Genomic DNA, 21,046 nt, shown 5'->3' with positions numbered 1-21,046 from the left:
AAGGCTCCACTCAATGATCAGTTGGTCCTATTGCTTTAGACTGCTAACAAGGACGCCCATAATGATGGCTATCTGTCATTGAGAAATACCACTCCCTTCATAGCCTTGAAGCAAAATAAAGAGTACGGAACTGGGACCCACATATTCTCTCAAAGATATGCCCCCACCCAGTAACCTAAAAACTTCCCAATGGGCCTCAACTCTTTGAGATTCTGACACCTACCAGGAGTGCCACGCCATGGACCAAGACTTTTAGCATGTGAGCCTTGAGGGAACATTAAAAATTCAAACTATAACACAAAGGAATGAGTCACTTATTTATTTTATTTTTACTGTAAAATTGTGAGGTATACCATACCATGTTTTTGCATACATACATGCAGTGAAGTGGTGACTGCAGCCTACTTCATCTCAAAACTGTTGTACTGCATATTCTAGTAGTCCACATGCTGCCCTTTCAATCTCCACACTGCTCTCTATAATGGCCACTGTGTACTTTGGCTTATACCTCTTCATGCCATCTCACATTCTGCTGCCTCAGGTAACTACTGTTCTATTATGTTGGCATATATTAAATTTTTCTTCCTATCAGAGAGATAATACAGTACTGTTTTTCTGGGTCTGCCTTGATGTCACCATTTTAGTTCATTGTATTGTAATCGGGAGAAGTCATTTCTGTCCTAAAGATGAGTAATAATCACACACACAGAGAGAGAGACAGAGACAGAGAGAGAGAGAGAGAGAGAGAGAGAGAGAGAGAGAGAGAGAGAGAGAGAGAGATTGAGAAATACTTTATCCACATATCCATCCACATTTTAAGTCAGTCTTATTCTTGGCTATTGTGAATAATGCTGCGATTAACATGGGAGTGAATATATGGCCAGAAGAAATATATCTGGGTCATATGGTCATATGTAGTTCCGTTTTGAATTTTTAAAGGAACCTTCATAGCAGTTGTAACAATTTGCATTCTCAGCAACAATGAATGAAGGTAACCAATTCCCTATTTCTTTCGTATTTTTGACATTTTTGTGGGTCTGGGTTTAGGTCTAGTGCCATGACCAAGCTAGGCAAGCATTCTACCACTGACAACCCTGTCTTTTGATTTTTTTTATAACAGCATCCTAACAGATAAGAGGTGGCATCTCATGGTGCTTTTGATTCTCATGACCATGATCAATAAGAATTTTAATACTTTTTCAAATACTCGTGTCATCTTTGGAAAATGTCTATTTATATAGCATCATTTTAAATTCAGTTATTTGTTGGCTTTTGCTACTGGTCTGAATTTCTTAATATAATTTGCTTATTGGATGCTTGTAAATACTTCAGAGTTATTTTCTCTTGCTCTATAAGTTGCTTTTTCATTTGTTGTTACTTTTGCTGTGAGCAGGCTTTTTGGTTTGATAAACACCCATTTATTTATTGTTTGTTTCTGGTATCATATTAAAAATCATGCTTAGGACATTTCCCCTGTGCTTTTTGTGGTAATTTCATAATGCCAGATGTATTAATGACACCCTTGTTTTAAATAATTGATAGTATATGCTTAGATTTCTTTCTGGTCTCCTTTTGTTTCACTGGTCTATGTGTCTACCTTTATATGAGTTCTATTTTGTTTTTTATTATCATAAGTTTGTAATACAGTTTAAGATGCAATAGTATGATGCCTATAGTTTTGTTTGTCTTTATCAGGATTGTTATGGCTAATTTATGATCTTGTATAGTTCTTTAAAATTTTTTAATTTTTTGTTTATAAAAAAATTCCATTGTAATATTGATCCATATTGTGTTGAATATATAAGCTAATTTTGGTAGCATGGACATATTAACCATGATGGTTCTTCCAATTTGTGAACACAAGATATATTTCCATTTATTTGTGCCCTCTTTACTTTCTTATGCTATTGTTTTATAGGTTTTTATGTGGGTCTTACTTTCTTTGTTAAGCTTATTCTGTCTCTGTTGAGCTCTCCACTTTAGAGAATGAAGGGATACAGGCAAAATGACACTGTCCTTCTTCCTTTGGGTTGCTTCTTTCACTGTGTGACTACAAATTTTTAATTGGACTCATGAGCTCTTATAGTGTTATTTTAATTAATGGATGGATTCCAAATGTTTGCTCTTTGTGGTAGGAAATAAGCCCAAGATCTCTTACTCTACCATCTGGCTAATATCACCTGGAAATAACTCTAATATCAGCATCTATGATTTGACTAATGATATTAGCTGCTCTAGAAATGTTATTAGAAATACATTGAGAAAAATCAGAATTCAACCTATTTGTTAGAAAAATTTACTCTGAAGATCTTACACAGAAGTTTCCTTTCACACTAATGCAAATAAGCAACTTCACATGACCATTAGTTTTCATGTTGTGGTGCTTGCTCTCACAGAGAAACCTAAAATGCATTATATAGTGTATATCATGGTTGATAATCTAACATCTTCCTTAACCCTGCCTCTATAAGATTGCTATCCTAGGTATGGATTGTTCAGGGTCCTAGAAAGCAAGTCACCTAAGTCCCAGGTGGTCCTGAATCTGTGAGGCTTCTTCAGAGCCAGGGAATAAGCCTCAAGTTGTTCTAGGGTTTATAAGAGGTTCCTAGTTCCCATTTTCTATGCTAAGTCTAAACAGTAATTGGCCTTTCAATTGATTCCTTTTCACTTAGACCCTCAAATTTAAGTCTTCAAAAACAGATTAGGCATTAAACTCAGTTTTGACTTTGATAATAAGTTAGCATTTGACAATTGTAATTATGTGGCTTGTATCCATTAGGCTTAGTTCCTTTATTACCTAGTAAAGAAGGGAAATTCAGTTCAAAAGGACTTCTTACACAGGTCTTCCATGATCCTGTCTGAGAATCCAGTAGAGAGCTCCTGGTCAAGGAACATGGTAGTTCTGCACACTAATCAGTGTACTAACTATGATAAGAAACCATTTCCAAATAATCCAGAAATAAAAGACCCAAATTTTCCTTAACTAGACAAAACTGGTTTTTTTTTCGAGACAGGGTTTCTCTGTATTGTTTTGGAGGCTGTCCTGGAACTAGCTTTGTAGACCAGGCTGGCCTTGAACTCACAGAGATCCGCCTGCCTCTGCCTCCCGAGTGGACAAAACTGTTTTTAACTCTAACAAGACTAGAAGTGAAGCTTGAATTCTCTTTGATAACTTTTAATTACATTTTGTTCTCTGGAATGTTTTTATCAAGTAAAAAAAACCTATAGTATGAAGCAAAAAATTTGCTTGTATTTGCAAATATAACCTTCTGGTTTTCATGATAATAATTGGATGAATCTGTCTTCTGTCTTCTAATTGTTGAACAGTTATCCTGAAAAGTATGAATTTTTCCCCCAGTATATGAAATGTTTCGCATACAGGCTCTCAGGAAAAAAACAAAGTCCTGAATGGTTTTGAGTCTCTCTGATTTCCTACTCCATGGTTTGTACAAACTTTCTTTACATGCTACCCATTAGTACCGCTCAAGATAGAGCATGTTTCTGACTTGTTTTTAATCTTTTATTTTCTACTTCGATAACAAGTCACCTGTTGGAAAGAATAGCAAAAGAAAATACACTAGCTTATGTTGAGAGTGTCCTGAAGTTGGAACATTGAATTCATAATGTCATTAAATATTATCATCTCTGAACTCAAGGGTCTTGCAATATGTGAGTGAGATAAAGATACATACATAAAAAGTTTCCCATCAAAACACAATACAGAGTGCTATTGACCAAATGAGTAGATTATTATATCAACTCAGCAGGTGAATTGGCATCAAACTAGATGAGCCCCTAGACCAAAATCTTTACTTTGTCAGTGATCAGGAACTACTGAAAGTTTTTGATCAGGGGAGTTATGTGAGGAAACTGTTTTCTTCAGAAGATGATGAAATGATACTCTTTAAAAAGTATATTGTCATCATGTAGCAGAGATTGCTCTAAACCCTGGACCTTCTAAGAGGACTGGTGAGAGCTCTTCTCTTCATCAGAACTCAAACTCTCCAAGCACATCCTGTATACAAGAGCTCTAGTTCTGACACAAGAGGCCTTTCAATCAAGAGCTGTGTTACTTGGAAGATGCCTCTCTGGTGAATTTCTGTTCAATCATCTTCCAGACAAAGATAGCCATTGACTCTTACTTGAAGAAAACATTACTTCACCACTTACTTTTTGGGTCTCACTGTACCTATCTGCTCATGTCTGTTAAATATCACCATAGGAGGTGGATATATTCTCATGTAACCCATGCGATCTTTCTTAAAAATGTACTTCTTCAAACAGTCATTATTTGATATGTGGGGTCAATACATGGGGCAGATATGGAAAAGTTCTTAGACTTGGTAAATATTTTAGCAAATTTTCAAATGGGAATTCAAGATACATTGATGTATGCTAACACCTTCAAAATTAGTCTTCACATGAGTCCATACTCTTATTATGTAGACATTTGGGATGGTTAGGTAAGTAAATCTTTTCCAACAAGCTATTTTGTTTCTTATTCTTACATGTGACAGACATTGTGATCCTCGGGTAGGATGTTTGTATGACCGATCAAAAATACTACAGAAAAAAAGGAGAAACTAATATTCCTTCAATTTATTTGGAAAATAAGACATATATCAAAAATTGCTTAAAATTGCAGGTATTACATTACAATCCTTTTCTGAGCATGGTGGAGAATGCTTATAAACCCAATACTCTGGAGGTTGAGACAGGAAGATTATAAGTTTTAGACTATCCTGAACCATACAATGAAACACACACACACACACACACACACACACACACCTTAATGAACTATATTGATAAATGGTGAAGTAGCATCAATGATAGTTGTAAGGAAGAGGGAAGAGGCACGACAAGGTAAATGTTCTAAGGTTACTAGGAAGAAATAAATAACATACAGGTAAAAGGTATGAGTCATAATGGAGGTAACATGGTAGAAGATTTGGTAGATTTGATGAAGTAGTTATTAATATTATCGCTTTTAGTTAGTATTGATATGTTGATATAATGAAATATAAATTTTAGAAACATCAGTGGAGCACTGGGACACAGAATGAATTGAATTAGAATTTTGAAATAAGAAAAAATAAGAAATGGGAAGAGTACCAGAAAGCAGAGTGTGTGTCAATAGCTTCATGGCAGGCAGTAACTATAGAAATGGAGAAAAAAGATCAAGGCTAAGATACTTTCTATATAGCTAGGGGTAGTTCAATGACTAGAGATATATGGGAGTCATTTGGGTAGACATGGCATTTCAAACAATGCAAGCTGGAGGAGATAATCAAGTAAGAGAATAAAACTAGAGAGAAGAAATGAAGTGCATTGAAATGCATCTGTGTGGACACGGAAATGGTGAAGGAGAAAGTAGAGGACCGTGATTAGAGTATCAGAAAACAAAGTTCAGGGGAGACTACCCAACAATACTGTGAGTGCCTGCCTCTACTTTACAAATGAAAAGGCAGAGGCTGGAGGAAAAGGATAATATGACTTGAAGTGAGTTATGTGTCAGGAAGCCATCATGACTTAAGTTCTCTGCTAATTTCTGAGAGCTAGTGGCTAAACACATACACACACACACACACACACACACACACACACACACACACACATCCAAGTTGCTTCATAGAGTAAGGGTTCATGTGGCAATGTAGATTTTAAAGGAAACGGGGAGAGGGATCCTAGATAACATAAGAAAACCAGGGCTGGGCAGCATACAATAAGACTGAACTGACATACTTTTGATTGGATAATAGGAAAATCACTACTGCATAAGCAGCAAGAGCAGGGAGATGGAGGAAGTGGCGTAGGTAGACTGTAGGAGGCATTGAATTGACTTACTAAATCCTGTTATTTGTCTTCTATTACGTAGAGCACAATTCTTTGAAGTTTCTGCCTTTATTCAATTCATTCCTCACCTATGCAGTCTTAGCTTAATCTCACCCTGGGAAGGATGCCATGAAGGAAATTGAAAATCAGGTTTTTCATCTGAAGCTCCAGTGCCCACAAGAGCATAGTTTTAATTCAAATAATTGTTTGGTGGGAGTGTTGTGCCAAATCAGAGTGTGAGTCACTCTGGGAAAAAATAAAAGAAACCCACTTAGCAAAATCCTAAAGATCAACTTCTCGAAGATTTTACTGCCAAACACACCTAAAATGTATCAATACAGCCAACTATCAGCTAGTAATGAGCATTGAAAGAATTTGTTAGCCTCACTTCTCAGGAACAGGAAGGCCAGGGCAATTACTGCACTTAAAAAGTTGTCATTAGCCGGGCGGTGGTGGCACACACCTTTAATCCCAGCACTCGGGAGGCAGAGACAGACGGATCTCTGTGAGTCCGAGGCCAGGCTGGACCGACAGCCTCCAAAACAATACAGAGAAACCCTGTCTCGTAAAACCAAAAAAAAAAAAAGTTGTCATTGCTGCTATTGATTGCTGTTACAGAATGTTTATGACATATGTTTGAGCACTTGCTACCTATATTTCCCTCTGTTGTACAAATGAGTTATTCTCCAGCCCTCGCTGAAGATTGGGATGCTCTATCCAATTTCGGTTCTGACTTAACTCTACCCTGAAGCTAGCTAGGCATGGTGACACTCACCTGTTAGGCCAGAACATACACAGCTGATGGAGAAGGGCAGCGGATCCAAAGCAAAACTTTTGAGAAAGAAAGAGGGGGAAGGGGGAAGGGGAGAGGGAAGGAAGGGAGGCAGAAAGAGAAAGACAAAGATCCTAGAGAAAATGGAATCTTGCATCCACAATAGTGTCCTGATTCTTATATTTGTGGTTGTGATCCTAGCCTTTACTGACTGATCCATCTCTCCAGTCCTAGTGTCTTAATTGCAAAAACAAATATCTTTAGAATCACTTTTGCTTTCCTCTATTTCTGGCTACAAAGTCAATCTGATAAACTCAGTAGCATGAGTTTGCCAGCCTGTCGTGGAAAAGTAACCCACCCTGGCTAGGTAGTCTCAGTCTTCAGAGATCTCACACTTTTGGGAGCACTTTCAATGGCACATTGATTTAATAAAAGAAAACTTACTAGATGATATAGGAGATGACCACTGTGAACATTATTATCTCAAAATGCCAAGTACATTATTATGCTGGGAGTGTGAAGAGAGTGTTTATCTGTACATTAACCAAAGTGATTCAGGATGTATTTTCCACATTCAAAATGCTAGAGGTCAGAAACAAAATATTTGTATCATAAATGATGTTTCTTATTAATCCCCAAACCTCTTATTTTCTGGATTCCTCATTCCTTTTCAGAAACACACCAACACCTAAAATACTGAAATAGTTCTCTCAATTATGTGCAATGAAATAACAGTAAGGCAATAATTTGGGAGTAACGAGACCCAAAACTCTTCATTAAAGACAGATGGCACTGAGCTGTTATCACAACTATGTAAGTCCAATATCAGCCAGTATTATGACTCAGATTATGCTGATAAATAAAATATTATCAGTAGTACAGCAGACCAAGCAGCTCTTGGCATGTAAATGCCTATGCATATAAAGGTTTCTGTGTAGAGCACCACACCAGTTTTTGGAGCTCTGTAGATGTTGGCCACCTCCAGGCATTGAACAAAAATGTTACTGAACAAAAAAATGTTACTGAGCAAGTATCTATACATATAAGATGTTTAATTTCCATTTTGGTCCATTTTCTGTTAATATAAAAAATTATCAGTCTGGGCATGGTGGCACATGCCTTTAATCCTAACACTAGGGAGGCAGAGGCAGGCAGACCTCTGTGAGTTCGAGGACAGCTGGGGCTATTACACAGAGAACCCATGTCTTGAATAACCATTTTAGAAACAAGTGTTACCAGAGGCTATGTACTTTATGAAGTAGATTGTGTGTCTCCCGATTCTGGTGGCTGAAGGGTTGAAACAATATGGTGACAGTGTCACAGCAGAGCCTCCCATACCCACCCCTGCAACACAACTTGGTGCACCATCAGAAATGCAGAAAGGATCAAACACTGGGTGACTTTTTGCTTTATAACAGTCTTCTCATACAAGAATTACCATGGCTTCCGTAAGTACTACAGTGTTGCCTCTGAGGCTAGAATTCCCAGTAACCTAAGTACCTTTTGCCAGATCCATTTCTGAAAGTTTCTACCACTCAGTGCTATCACCCTGGTGACCAAGCAGCATAGACCCCTGAGGGACACATTCACCTGTACTTTTTAATCTTACAGATTATCCGGAAGGTTCATCATCACTTGCTGTGGAGACAGAAACGTAGCGGTTTCCATGTTTTCTGCATCTCCAACAGGTCAGTATTCTGAAGGAGGCACATTTAGTGCCACCTGGACTAAGAAGCAGCCTTGGTAGCAGAACTAGAAAAGGAGTGTGTTCTCATTCTGGTGAGCGAAGTGTTAAATTCTTCACCCTCGTTGCACACAGGAGAAGTTCTGTGCATTATTTCCCTGTGCAATGTACTGAAAAAGATGCCTTTATTCCCTACAAACTCACACGTACTTCACTTGTGCTAAAAAGCCTGAGGGAATCCAAAAACAGCTAAATATCCCGTTCAGGTTATTTCTTTTCATACCATGAATTATAAACCTTGTCGTGGTGCATTCCAGGTCTCTGAAACAATACAGATTACAATAAGTTCTTTGTGCCTGACTCCATTATGTCTGTTAATAACCTACTCTTACGCACTAGCAGGCAAAGAGCAGCCTCCCTGTACTCCAGCCCTCCTAAATGTTACTAATTTGTTATCAGTGGCAGGCAGCATTTTGCACAGGATTCTCTTTGACCTGGTGAAAAGCCGAACAGCCTTCTCTTTACAACACTTACAAGTAAATAAGACCAGTGTAATTCCATATTAAAAGGAGGCTTAGTTATAGAAATGCCATGGTGCTCAGAGCTCTGAACTGGTAAGAAGTCACTTCTTTTCCCATGAAAAGGCTACAGTTACTCAGAAGCCTCTTAATCTGTCCATGGGTTTCAGTTTTTATATAAAAAGGAAGTATTTCAATAATCTTTACACAAAGACTCACTGATTCCACATATTTCCTTCAAAATGGAAGAACAAATGTGGGAAAGCCATTTGCAAAATATGCAGGATACAGAAATTAACATCCTTAATTTAGTAATTTCTTGTAAATCATTAAGGAAAGAAAAACTCACAAGTTAGAAAATGTACAAAAGATGTAATAATACAATCAAAATTAATAAATTAATTATAAAATTATTCAATTTTCCTGTAAAGAAGTATAAATTACTGTAATTACAGATTTTTGTCTACTAAATCAGCCAGGTTTTATTATACTACCTAATGTTGGCAAAGACACACTGAGACAAGTATTCATATTCGTTGCCAATATTTCACTCATTTGTGCGAAGGCAAGTTGGTGACATATGTAAAATCCTTAACATGCTCATATTTTATCTGGTAACTAACTGTATTTTTGGAATGTATTTAAGTGAATTAACCAGAGATAGAATATTGGTGAAACATTGAAACATGCCACCCTATTATTCTAATAGAATATTATTAAAATTTTAGAAATATTATACAATGACTAAAATTGTTATTTTAAAGAACAATTAACAGGATTATATAAAATAAAATGCTGTATGAATGAAGTTATTTGTGTGTGTGTGTGTTAGTATAGACTGAATCTAACTTTGAGGGTCTATCCATCTTTTCATTATTAGGAATTAGGCTATGAATGCTATCCTTGAAAAGAAATAAATTAGAACCATTTCCATAGGACAGAATCTAGAAACAAAATTATTAATATGAATATATTTTCTCCTTTAAATGTTTAATTAGTGTATGTTTGTTTGGGGGTGGGGCTCATGCGTGTCATGACAAACATGTGGGTGTCAGAGAACAGCTTCCTGGAATCAACTTTCTCCTTCCACCATGTGGGTTCAGGGGATGGAACTCAGGTCATCAGGCTTGGCAGCAAGTGCCTTTACCCCCTGAGCCATCTTTGTCTTTTTAAAACATATTTTCATAATTTTTAATGGTTACAAATTATTGTGAACTAGGTGTCACTATGCAATCATTCACAGTTGTTCAACTCACCTGTAAACTTCTGCTTTTTATCCCCAGGAACCACCATCTCCCATGAGGCTTACACACTTCAATGTTGAGAATCACTCTAATCCTCAAAATAAGTCACCATGTTGGATAGAAATCTTCACAGTTTGGGTGTTCCATCAAATACGTGCTGTGCAGGTGTTTTAGGACTTTGCAAATTGACTTTGCTGATTGAACTCATTTTGGAAACAATTGCTTCAAGCCAGTTTTTCTGTCTGACCCTCCCCCAATCCATGAAAGTCTAAGTAAATATATATATACATATATATGTGTATATATATATACATATATATATATGTATATATATATATACTCATCTAGTTGGGTAAAAGGGAATTCAGAAGATTACCATGGAGTCTAATTCCCCCATGAAAGACTATTAATCATGCCTCTCTGCAGGGTCTTTTCTGGTATTGAGGGGAGTCAGCATGTGTTTGCGGCTTATGTTCATGGGCGTATATAAACATGTGTATGTGCAACAGAGTTCTGCCAAATCTCAAGGTTTAAAAACTGAGGATTGTATTTAATCATGCTTTTCACCTAAATAGCAATTTAAATATTTGATGAACTCTGAACTAACCCTATATCACGTGTCTGAAATTTAAGAAGGAGATTAAGTAGACTGTGACCATGGTCCTGTTGAGAATTGAACAATGCAAACCCTGTCTTGTCACAGAAATGTCTGAAAGCTAATAGGGCAGACCAGATCAGACTTCCATTTCAGTGAGCACAACAATTAGCATTCTAAGGTCGAGCATGATGGTGCATGCCTGTCATCCCAGCACTTGGAAAGCAGGGGGGGTGCTGCAAAGTCAGGACCAGCCTGGTTGTTTTACATAGTGAATTCCAGGCAGCTTGGGTTACATAAGAAAACCCTATCTTCAAAAATCAAACAAACAAACAAACAAAAAAGGGAATTACTTTCTTAAAAACTTTTAATGCCAGGCTACAGTCAAAATCTCTATGTTATTCATTTCTCTGCTATATAGCTTTATCTTAGCCTTTGTAAATTACTTTTATAATGGTAGAAATACTATAAGCCTAAGTTACAGAACATCCATTTTATAAAAAGGATTTAGGGTGATTTTCAGTATAATTAAAATTCTGTTGAAGAAGGTAAAGTTTCAGATATGACACTAGCCTGAGGATTAGCTAAAGGTCTATGTTTTCACAGGAGGAGTTAATGTACAGTTAACCGAACAGTGATATTCCAGTCCTCTTTTTTTAAGCTTCGGTAGCAGCTCAGCCATTAAGAGAGTTTACATCTATTTCCCCACTTATTTATAACCAGCCTTCCTTTCAGTCCTAGTGCCTGGATCAATGAGATGGACACTAATGCTGCTTCTTTATAATAATAGTACCTAAGAGTATTGATGTTTTTCATTTTTCAACCAGCACTCTAATGCACAGCTGCTGACAATAAAAGCCCCAACTCTTAACAGAGATCAGTGGGAGTTACAGGCAGCTCACAGTTATCAAGGAATTGAACTCCTTAAGAGACAGTTGGGTTTACTAAATTATTCTCTGTAAAATGTCTCTGGGTGAAAAAAGAGTTGCCTGGCACAAACAAATCTGTGTTGGGGTGCCAGTGCAACTGAGAAGGAAAACAATCCAGCTATTTAAAGTAACAACCAAATGGGTCCATTTGGACCCCCTAGGTCATTTTAACCAAGGTGAGACATTTAGAATCAAATAAATAGATTGCAGTCTGCATTTCATATAAGAAAATACAAGATGTGAATAAATCTATAAGGGCAAGGGCTTAGGGACTGCTTCTAAAATTCACAGATTAAGGAGAGACCTAGAAGACTGTGTATGATGGATTCATGGTGAAAGCTAATACTTTCACATGGAAAGAGCTTTCCCTTTCCAAGCTCCTTCTAAAGCACCTCTCTTGTCTAGCTTTCCCTTGGAAGCATATTTGGCCATCCACATGGCTCTAAGATCCACAAGCCCTGCCTTCTAGTCCTTTACAGATGTACCTTTCTCTAAGAGGCTGAAAGCAGCAGTTCATAGCAACCAGCATCAAAGCAGCCTTCCCGGCCCCACCTATCGTCTCTGCTAAGGTCCAGAACATCCAGGCTGTGATGCAAAGTCAGGAAGGCATCAGGAAACTCCTCTGTCGAATGCGTCAGCTAGCATTCAGCCCTCATAGAGATCATGTCACAAAGGACATGACCGTGGAAGTAGTGGGAGGGTAAAGCTCAGGTTAATGCAAGCTGATTGCTCAGTGTCTTAAGACTCACGTTGTCTCCAAAAGGCCAAATAAACCAGGGGTTTCTCTGGGTGCTTGGAGAAAGAAGAAACCCTATTCTTGCTTTAGGATCCTTATCCCATTAGTTAGACATTGATTATACCCCTCTATATAGATTCTCTATGTATTGATTACTGTATATAAGCATCTAAGTGGTTAGTTATTGATCAAGAAGACAGGTTTGTTTTATAATCAGCACACCCTGACCTCACTCATTTGAATTATTTTCCTTAGAACCCTACCCAATAACTTCTGTGGGACGTCATTCCCCAATCTTTGGTACTCTTCTTCCACAGTTGGAAAATGGAGCTACTTGTTGTTAATATCCCACAGCTGAAAGGTGCTATGTAACTCCCTAGTGCTCTTACATGTTTTCATTTGCAGGACTGGAATGAAAAGTTTAACCATTACAGTATTTCTGAGCAAGTAAGTGTGCTCCATTCTTTCCTTCCACACTCTCAGTGCAGAATATTTTCTTGCAGAGCCTGGAGTACTTCGTTAATGTTCTTCCGTTTGTTCCAGCAATGTCCTTGGAAAGAGACAGAATAGAAACTATTTTCCAAAAATTAAAGATAAAAGAGATAAAGTGCCGTCCAAAGCATATAGATATTGCGGACAGCCCACTGTTAGAGAGGCTTGACATCTTAGTGCAGGAATTACTATGGGGCACCTTAAGAGCACCGAGAACAAAGAGAACAGAATCAAACTCCACAAGAGTCCCTGTCTCCAAAATCTTGCAGTTTTCGATTTAGACAGCTCTTTATTTTCTAATGCAATATGTGCCTCTTCCCCTCACTAGCCCGATATGACATATATATTTCGCACTAGATGGCATCAGCCAGTGCCATAATCTCCTGTGGCACCCAGACAGCCCGATCTCAGGGTTCATTTTTCCAGGGAAAAAGTGTCTTCCTCACATTCGTGCCAAATTGCAGAGTATAGACATTTATGTTAATGGATACTTAAGCACAGTCCAGGCATGTATGTTTTAAGAATGCTGTGTATACATTGCTGCAATCTACACCTAAGATTTGATTAGGCCCAACTGACAGGAATGTAACATAGTCAATCCCTTTCAACTCTCATCACACATATCTACATATGTGTACACTTACATGGATATGAATGTACACTGTTTTAAGGGGGACTGCTAGGTCATTAGAGCAAATATTTATAGGGATGATTCTGTTCTCTCCTTTTAAATGAAGTCCAAAATCCCAGGAAGTGAAAATTTTGTTTATCTGTTCTAAAATGTCTGCTGTTAGAGTAGCTAAAAGCCTCAGTTGGGCTGAAAGACATGTTCTGTGCAGACACAGAAGACAAGATTATCAGACACTATTGCAAGTTCCATCTTCGCAGAAAATTCATGCACTCTGTCCAATCAGAAGGAAATGGTTGACACTGTATGCTATATTTGCATTTCTTTAATGATACCTATAATATACCATATTATACTGTAGCCTTTGCATGTGGGTATTATGTAACATAGTAAAGAATGGGTGGCTTTTACCAGCATGCAGCCCTTGACTTGTTTACTTCCCCCAAAGGGCTAAGGCTGTGTCCTATACAGTGTTAAATGCGTTCTTTGGAGTGGCCTAGTTAGCATCTGTCTACAGAATGATTAAAAACACACAGTGAATGCAGTCTATCAGGATAGTTTTGGTAGGAAATGATTAAAATAAAAGAACAATAAGATAAGATGTATTCAAAGAATAATTGCTTTCAGCCCGCTGTCTAAATCAGCAAAGAAACACAGCAGGAAACCTGGAACTGGATCTTGATGATGTATGGACTGTATTGGAGAGCCAGAAAAGGAAAGACACTGGGGACTTCCACAGTTAAGCTCAAGTTGCCAATTTGCTATAAATTGCCATCAGTCTGCTTACAGTGACTGTATATAGTATTCTTAAAACCATGTGTCTTGCTACAGAAATACTGAAAAATGCTGGTCAGCTTTGTCTTCCTATGTCCTTTATTAAAACTATATACATAAATTTATTGTGTCTTTTCTGCCATAATCTGTAAAACAATATTGGTAAAGGCTAGAGCTCCAGGCCACTCTGATGGCAGTTCTGTATGTCTCATTTCCAGGGAAACGATAGTTTACTCACTCCCAGGTGGGTTGGTAGGTGTGGCATATAGATGCTTATAGACTCCTGTAAGATCTCATCTTGTGAACACCTCCTCCTCCACTTTCAGTGTTTTTCTTTTACATGAGCAGAGCTGAGAAATTAACAGTAATGGCTTTTTGATAGAACACTGACCAGGCTAATGGCACTTAATCGCGTTCAGCCTCTGCTCAGGCTCACACGCCTTCTGTCTTTTACTTTGCCATTATGATAGTAAAAAAAAAGGGAAGAAAGAAAGAAAAGTCTTGCTTTATGTGTCTAAACATGCTCTTGAGTCTGGTTGGTTTTTCTCATACTGAGAACTGTGCTTTTTGGTCTCCAAAAGTATACCACCTGAAGGAAAAATATAATAGTCCTGAGAGAAAAATGTATTAGCCCACTTGCTCCTAAACCACACATTATACACTTAGAGAAGTATTTGAAACTACCATATCAAGAAAGATCTCTGAAAGTTTTACTTTAGGGTTGACAAGATGGCTTGATAAAGTATCTGAGGAGGGGGACCCAAGTTCAGATATCTAGCACCCATGTAAAAAGCCATGTGTGTAACTGCATGATCTCCAGGACTCCAGGCAACAGCAGGATGTCTGAGAGGAGTTCTGGTGAGGGTTCAATGACGACGTTGTGCCAGAGACCTTGAAGCAGGCGAATGACTCATTGCAATGAACATTTTGCAGGTGGGGCTGATTGGACAAAGGGGTGTACTGCATGACACAGCACAGATCCTGATGCCACTAGGATGGATGAAGAGGTGTTAGAAAGACAGAGGAGCAAGGTGGTGGTTTGTTTTGTTTTTAACTAATTTGGGGGTTCCTTGGGGGACATGCTGCAGGGGTGAGAGCAGATATGGAAGGGCTGGAAGGTGAGCAGGATTGGGGTGAATGATGTGAAATTCCCCAAGAATCAATAAAGAATTGCATTTTTTTAAAGCTGGATGTGGTGGTGGTATGTGCCTATAATCCCAACACCAAGGAAGCAAAGACAAGAAGATCCTCAAGGCTTGCTCACCAGCCAGCCTCAAGGAATCAGTGAGTTACAGGTTTAATGAGAGATTCTGCCTGAAAAGCAAGGTAGGAAGTGAGTGGAGAAGACATCTGACATTGCCCTCTGATTTCCACACCCACAAACACACATAGAAATAGAATAGGGGTTCCATCATCTGAACAAAAAGTCCTTTACAGAAAGAATGGAAATTCCTCTCCCCTCAAATTAGCCAACAAAGAAGGCAGAAGTGACTAAAATGGACAGCCCAGCCAGCTGAAGTTGGGTGACTGGCTGACTAAATAATAATGGAGAATTGAAACCGCTTGGGAAAGGCACAACCTGTACAGGTCAGGCTCAACAGAAACCCAGAAACAAGTCTTTTATTTAGATTAAGTCTTTAAAAATGTATTTACTTTGTTAAAAATCTGTGCTGAAAATACCATTTGACGACATACTGCAGTGCAATGCTGCAAACAGCTTTAATTTGCATCACAATGTACTAGAAACAAAGGAAAACTAATTTCTTTCTAGATTAAAAGAGACATAAAGGAAGTCTCTATATAAGAATCTTATTTGAGTTAAGATTGTTACCATGGGAATTTAAGTCATAGACATTCAAAAAGAAACTTTATAGACATAAATAAAGATGTAAATATATAGAATTCTTTATATAGGAACACGTAAACATATTAGTATGCATTTTCTTCATGATATAAGCAACAGAAAATATCAAATCTAATTTTTTCATCATATGCAGTGACATTGAAAAACTAGTCCATTTCTCTTTGAATATTAAAATACTCATTCTTGCACAGTAGCACAATTCAGTGTTTACCAATTCTAGAAGATTCAGAAATTTACGATAGAAAACAGTACATCTTAAGCGAACAGTTTTGAAAATAATATTTGAATATGTCATGGTCTTGAAAGGCAATTTCTTCACAAACCTCCACTGAAATATTCAGGTCAACTTTATGAATTAGTAGAGTCTCAGACCCTGCCCCTGACCATGTTAGCAAACTCAAATAAATTCAGCTGTAGCAAATAACAACTCCAGTGAAGATAAAACACAATTCACTGTGCAAGGAAATCAAAAGTTTTGCTGTTAGAACATCACAGAGTGTAGATGACTAACAAATTAGTCAAAATGTTATTAATTTATACTTACCAATCCATCCTCATACCATACATAAAACACCCTGAATAATTAGCAAGCACCTTATTAGATAAATGTGTTTCAGAGAGACCCAAGAAAATGCAAACCTGAAGTTGCTTTTGGATCACAAAGAATCTGCCTGCAGCAGGGCTACAGGATACTGCAGTTGAGTATCCTATAAAATGTAAAACTATCCAGGAGAAACACCAGGAAAATAATCCAAAATGAAATCGGAAGCACCAACATTTTTAACCCTTTTCCACCGGTTATTTCCTCTGAATTTGGAAGCTATTTCCAGGCTATATGTGTTTTTCAAGCTATAAAAATTGCAGTATTAAGCCAAGTCTGGGTGGTTCAAACCTGTAAACCCAGACTTAAGCAAGGAATTGCAAGAACAAGGCCTGGCTGAGCTACAGAGTTAAATTCAAAGCCAGCCTCTTTAACCTAGGAAGACTATAGGAAGGAAGGAAGGAGGAAGGGATGGAGAAAGGAAGAGAAGGAAGGAAGGAAGGACAGAGGGATGGAAGAATGGAAGGAAGGAAGATGTTTGAAGAATTGGGGAATGCAAAAGGCCCTAAAGTTAATGCCCAGCATAGAGGAGTAGGGCATAGTAGTAGATATAATTACAATTCTTGCTGTTGTAGTGGCTTAAGTTTGTAATCCCAGCACTCAACAGGCTGAGGCAGGTGGAGAGAACTGCCAGTTCAAGGTCAGCCTGGGCTACATGGGGTGACTCTATGTAAAAAAAAATATTTGCACTTCTGAACCAGCAGGTAAAGGTTGCCACCAAGCCTGGCCATCAGAGTGCAATCTTCAGAACCTATATTGTGAAAAGCACCGACTCTTTAAAGCTGACTTCTGACCTCCGTATTTACACATGTGCACACATGCATATGTGTGTGTACACATGAATAAATAAAACATTGTAGATAAATAAATCCTTTAAAAAACTTACAATTAGTTTAGGACAAAAGTCATTTGGTGCTTCCGTAACTATCCTATAGATTGAGTGACCTGGGGACAACATCAGATTTGCACTCTGTCACTGTATCACCACATCAGTATGATTATCTCAATAGGGTCATTTGAAGCACCTATTTATTGTGTTTCTGCCTTTTGTTTTTTCAGGGGTCTTAGGGTCTCACAGTGTTGCTGAGGCTGGTCTCCAATCCCTGAGTTCATGTCAGCCTCCCATCTCAGAACGCTGCCGCCAGATATGATTTCACATGCCTAAAATACCAGAACATTATTTTTAAATATTTTTATTAGTCATCAGGTTATGAGGTTTTCTGCTTGTTATTCACCTAAGAGTTTTGGACAGCTGGAACAATAAGAAACAACTTCATTTCATATGACTCTTTCTCAAAGATGCTATAGTCCTAGTTGATAACTAAAAAAGTTATTTACTACATGGACTCATTATAGTGGGATCCAATGTACTGATGTGATGTCTTCATAATAATCTTACCTAACAAGAGCCATTATCTTGTTAAAACTGTTGACAAGAAAGAAAAGTAGAATAAGAGACAGAAAAAAAGGGACATGGTTGGAAATCATATGAGGTGTGTTTGTGTGTGTGTGTGTGTGTGTGTGTGTGTGTGTGTGTGTATGTGCAACTGTGTGTCCACACATGGTTTTTTATTTATATGAATTCTGGGGACTAAACTTGGGTCTTCTCACTTACATGGCAAGCATTTTATCAATGGAGCTATCTCCCCAGCTCAATTCTTTTTAAACCTTAGCATTGATTATTTTAAGCAATTTTGAGGTTATTTTAAATCTTAGCATTGTGGTACACAACTGCAATCCTACCACTTTGTAGGTAAAATTGGTAGGACCAGGATTTCAAGGTTATCCTTGGCAACATAACAAATTCTGGCCTATATGAAAACATGTCTCAAAAACGAAGAGCTAATTTTAAATAACTAAGTTTGCATTGATGGGCTACAGGTAGTTAACAGGTTCTGGGGGAGGGGTGTCACTTTTTAGTCATATAGTGATTGATAAATTGCCCATGTTCCAGTAAATAACCCTCATTCATGCAAGAAAGCATAATTATACTCATTGGGTCTAAAATGAAGACCAAAGCAGGAAAGGGCTTGCTGAGAAGAAGGGTTTCAGTGTGAGAGGGTGAGAAAAACTCTTAGTTTGGTCATAAATACCTTTTAGAATCTACAATAAGCTACAAAAACTCTTCACATAAAAATACATATATATAGAAACACACAATTTATAATTTCATAAGCTTCCAGATGGCTCTGAAATATTCATATGGTAGTTATAAATTCCTGTGTGGGTCTGGGGGGTCTTAGGTCTTGGATTAGTAATAAAACATGCTCATCGTGAGTAAAGCCCTGGGCTCCATCTCAGTACTACACACACACAAAGAAGTTGTACTTTAAAAAGTGTTCCATCTTCCCATGAGCATCAAATCAATTAACGGCACTTGAATGTGACCCAGCACTACTACGTTATCAAACTGAGCCACCAGTTAGCAATTAGTGTCAACCTGACACTGATTTTATGCTACTTTCCAAACTTGCTATTTCCATAATCCTCCACCCTCATTACCTGAGGCTCTGGAGCAGTTGGATGAGTAACAACATGGTGGTTTCTAAGGCTATCAGAGGGATGGGCTGTGTACACAGCAGGTATTATATACTGTCCTCTCTTCCAACAACAGGGGACCAAATGTTTCTCATCAAATTAAAGGAATCTTAAGATGACAGCTCTTGGAATACTTAGCACATGTCAGTGTTAATTTTACTGACAGTGACAATGGTTTTTAAATGTAAGAAATGTTTTCTTAAAGAAAAATCTTCATAGACATTGTACTCATTTTTACTCAACAATTCCTTGTCACTTACTGGATTGTGGAAGTCATATGCCTGGAATTTTAATGGCTTTTAAAACTATACATAGAATAATACTACATGACAATGATCTTCAAAGTGGGAACCTCAAAGAACCAAACAAAAGAAGCCCATGAAAAAATTCTCTGGATCTCATTTTGCCACTAGCTAGAATGGAAAAAACTGAATACATACAATATATGGTGAATAACGGGGGAAATATGCTAACCGGTGCTCTGGATCTGCCCAGCAAACCCTAAAAGAAAATCTTTTTTTCTAATAATTTTTGTATTTAAATTAGAAACAAGCTTGCTTCCCATGTCAATCCCAGCTCCCTCTCCCTCCCCTCCTCTCCTGCTCTCCAATTCCCCCAGCCCCCCACCCAATTCCCACTCTGTTCCCCATGGAGGGTAAGGCCCTCCATGGGGGATCTCCAGAGTCTGTCATTTTGTTCAGGACAGCCAAGGGTCTAGCCTGAGAGAGCATCCCTCATTGTGAGTTGGGCAGCCAAAGTCCATTCAGATGCCAGGGATAAATAATGATCTACTACCCAAGGTCCCATAGATTGCCTAGGCCTCCTCACTGACACCCACATAAAAGCAAATCTTACTAGGATCAAATTATTCACAAGTACGGAGAAACCCTGTCTCGTAAAACCAAAAAAAAAATTATTCACAAGTAATTTTCCTGTGTCCCAGAACAAAACTCAAGAATATTAATGATAACAGAAACAACTAACACCTTGCCTAGTTAAAATCTCATCTGTCACATAAGAACAATGATTAGATCTTCAAAGGAGCCACAAAAAGAAAACTAATAAAGAATCAATCAATTTGCAGAAAAGCATCAAAGTTACTATATATGTTCTAGATGGAAGAAGAAAATACAAACACATTAAGGTGAAACATATAAATAAAATGCTGAACGTCCAGAGTTAAAAAATCACAGAGATGAAACATGCTCGATGAGTAGCGCATAAAGATGTTCAGTGAACCTTATCACATAGACAGTGCCATTTAAAACTATACAACAGAAAAAGAAAGGAATTGTCACTGCTCTATGTTATATAAAGTTCCTTACAAGAAGACACCATGTATTTCAGACACAAAGCCCAGGGACACCTGAGCTTTAAGTGGCCCAAAAGCCTGCTCCCTGAGGACCAGCTTTCATGGTACCAGAAAGCACCATGCAAGTTTCCAAAGAAGGGAATCAACAAACAGTCCTACTCAGTGACGATGCCTATGAACTACAACAACCAGATTGTTACTGTAACCCTAAGGGCAACAGTGGCATGAATACCTGGGCAGTAACCAACAGCTCTACAATTGAACTTAAGATCTGTTCAACAAATTGGAAATCTTGCCTACTGGAGATCTAGTCAACAACTCAGAGTGAGTAAAGTCATGGATCTTGGAGGAGAGCCAGTGTTTTACTAAACTAGCAAAATGCCCTAATGATACTAGAAGTATTTGTCCTTCAACCCACAGATAGATATGTGTAGCTTTTACCCCACATCAAGGAAGCTTATTTTTGCAACAAAAAGATCATTATAAAAAACCATAACAAATCAAAATACAGCCCCAAATGATAT

At 37.9% G+C, this 21,046-nt stretch overlaps 1 protein-coding gene across 3 annotated transcripts in view; it reads left to right on the top strand.

Moving 5' to 3' along the window:
• The window catches only part of Zdhhc15 (zinc finger DHHC-type palmitoyltransferase 15), a 90,044-nt gene extending 75,716 nt beyond the window's left edge, over positions 1-14,328 (top strand). For 2 of the 3 annotated variants that reach the window (XM_040744299.1, XM_005086531.4), the window contains 2 exons: positions 8,219-8,295; positions 10,093-14,328. In XM_040744299.1, the coding sequence (XP_040600233.1) occupies positions 8,219-8,265 (47 nt within the window). In that variant the 3' untranslated portion in view covers positions 8,266-8,295; positions 10,093-14,328. Of the gene's footprint in view, positions 1-8,218; positions 8,296-10,092 lie in introns of those variants that run through there. The other variant, XR_002381490.2, reaches the window with a different exon arrangement.
• Positions 14,329-21,046: the final 6,718 nt, after the last annotated feature.

The sequence above is a fragment of the Mesocricetus auratus genome, unplaced genomic scaffold (genome assembly GCF_017639785.1).
Source record: "Mesocricetus auratus isolate SY011 unplaced genomic scaffold, BCM_Maur_2.0 Super-Scaffold_100003, whole genome shotgun sequence".
NCBI lineage: Eukaryota > Metazoa > Chordata > Mammalia > Rodentia > Cricetidae > Mesocricetus > Mesocricetus auratus.
This window is presented reverse-complemented; position numbering and strand designations above follow the sequence as displayed.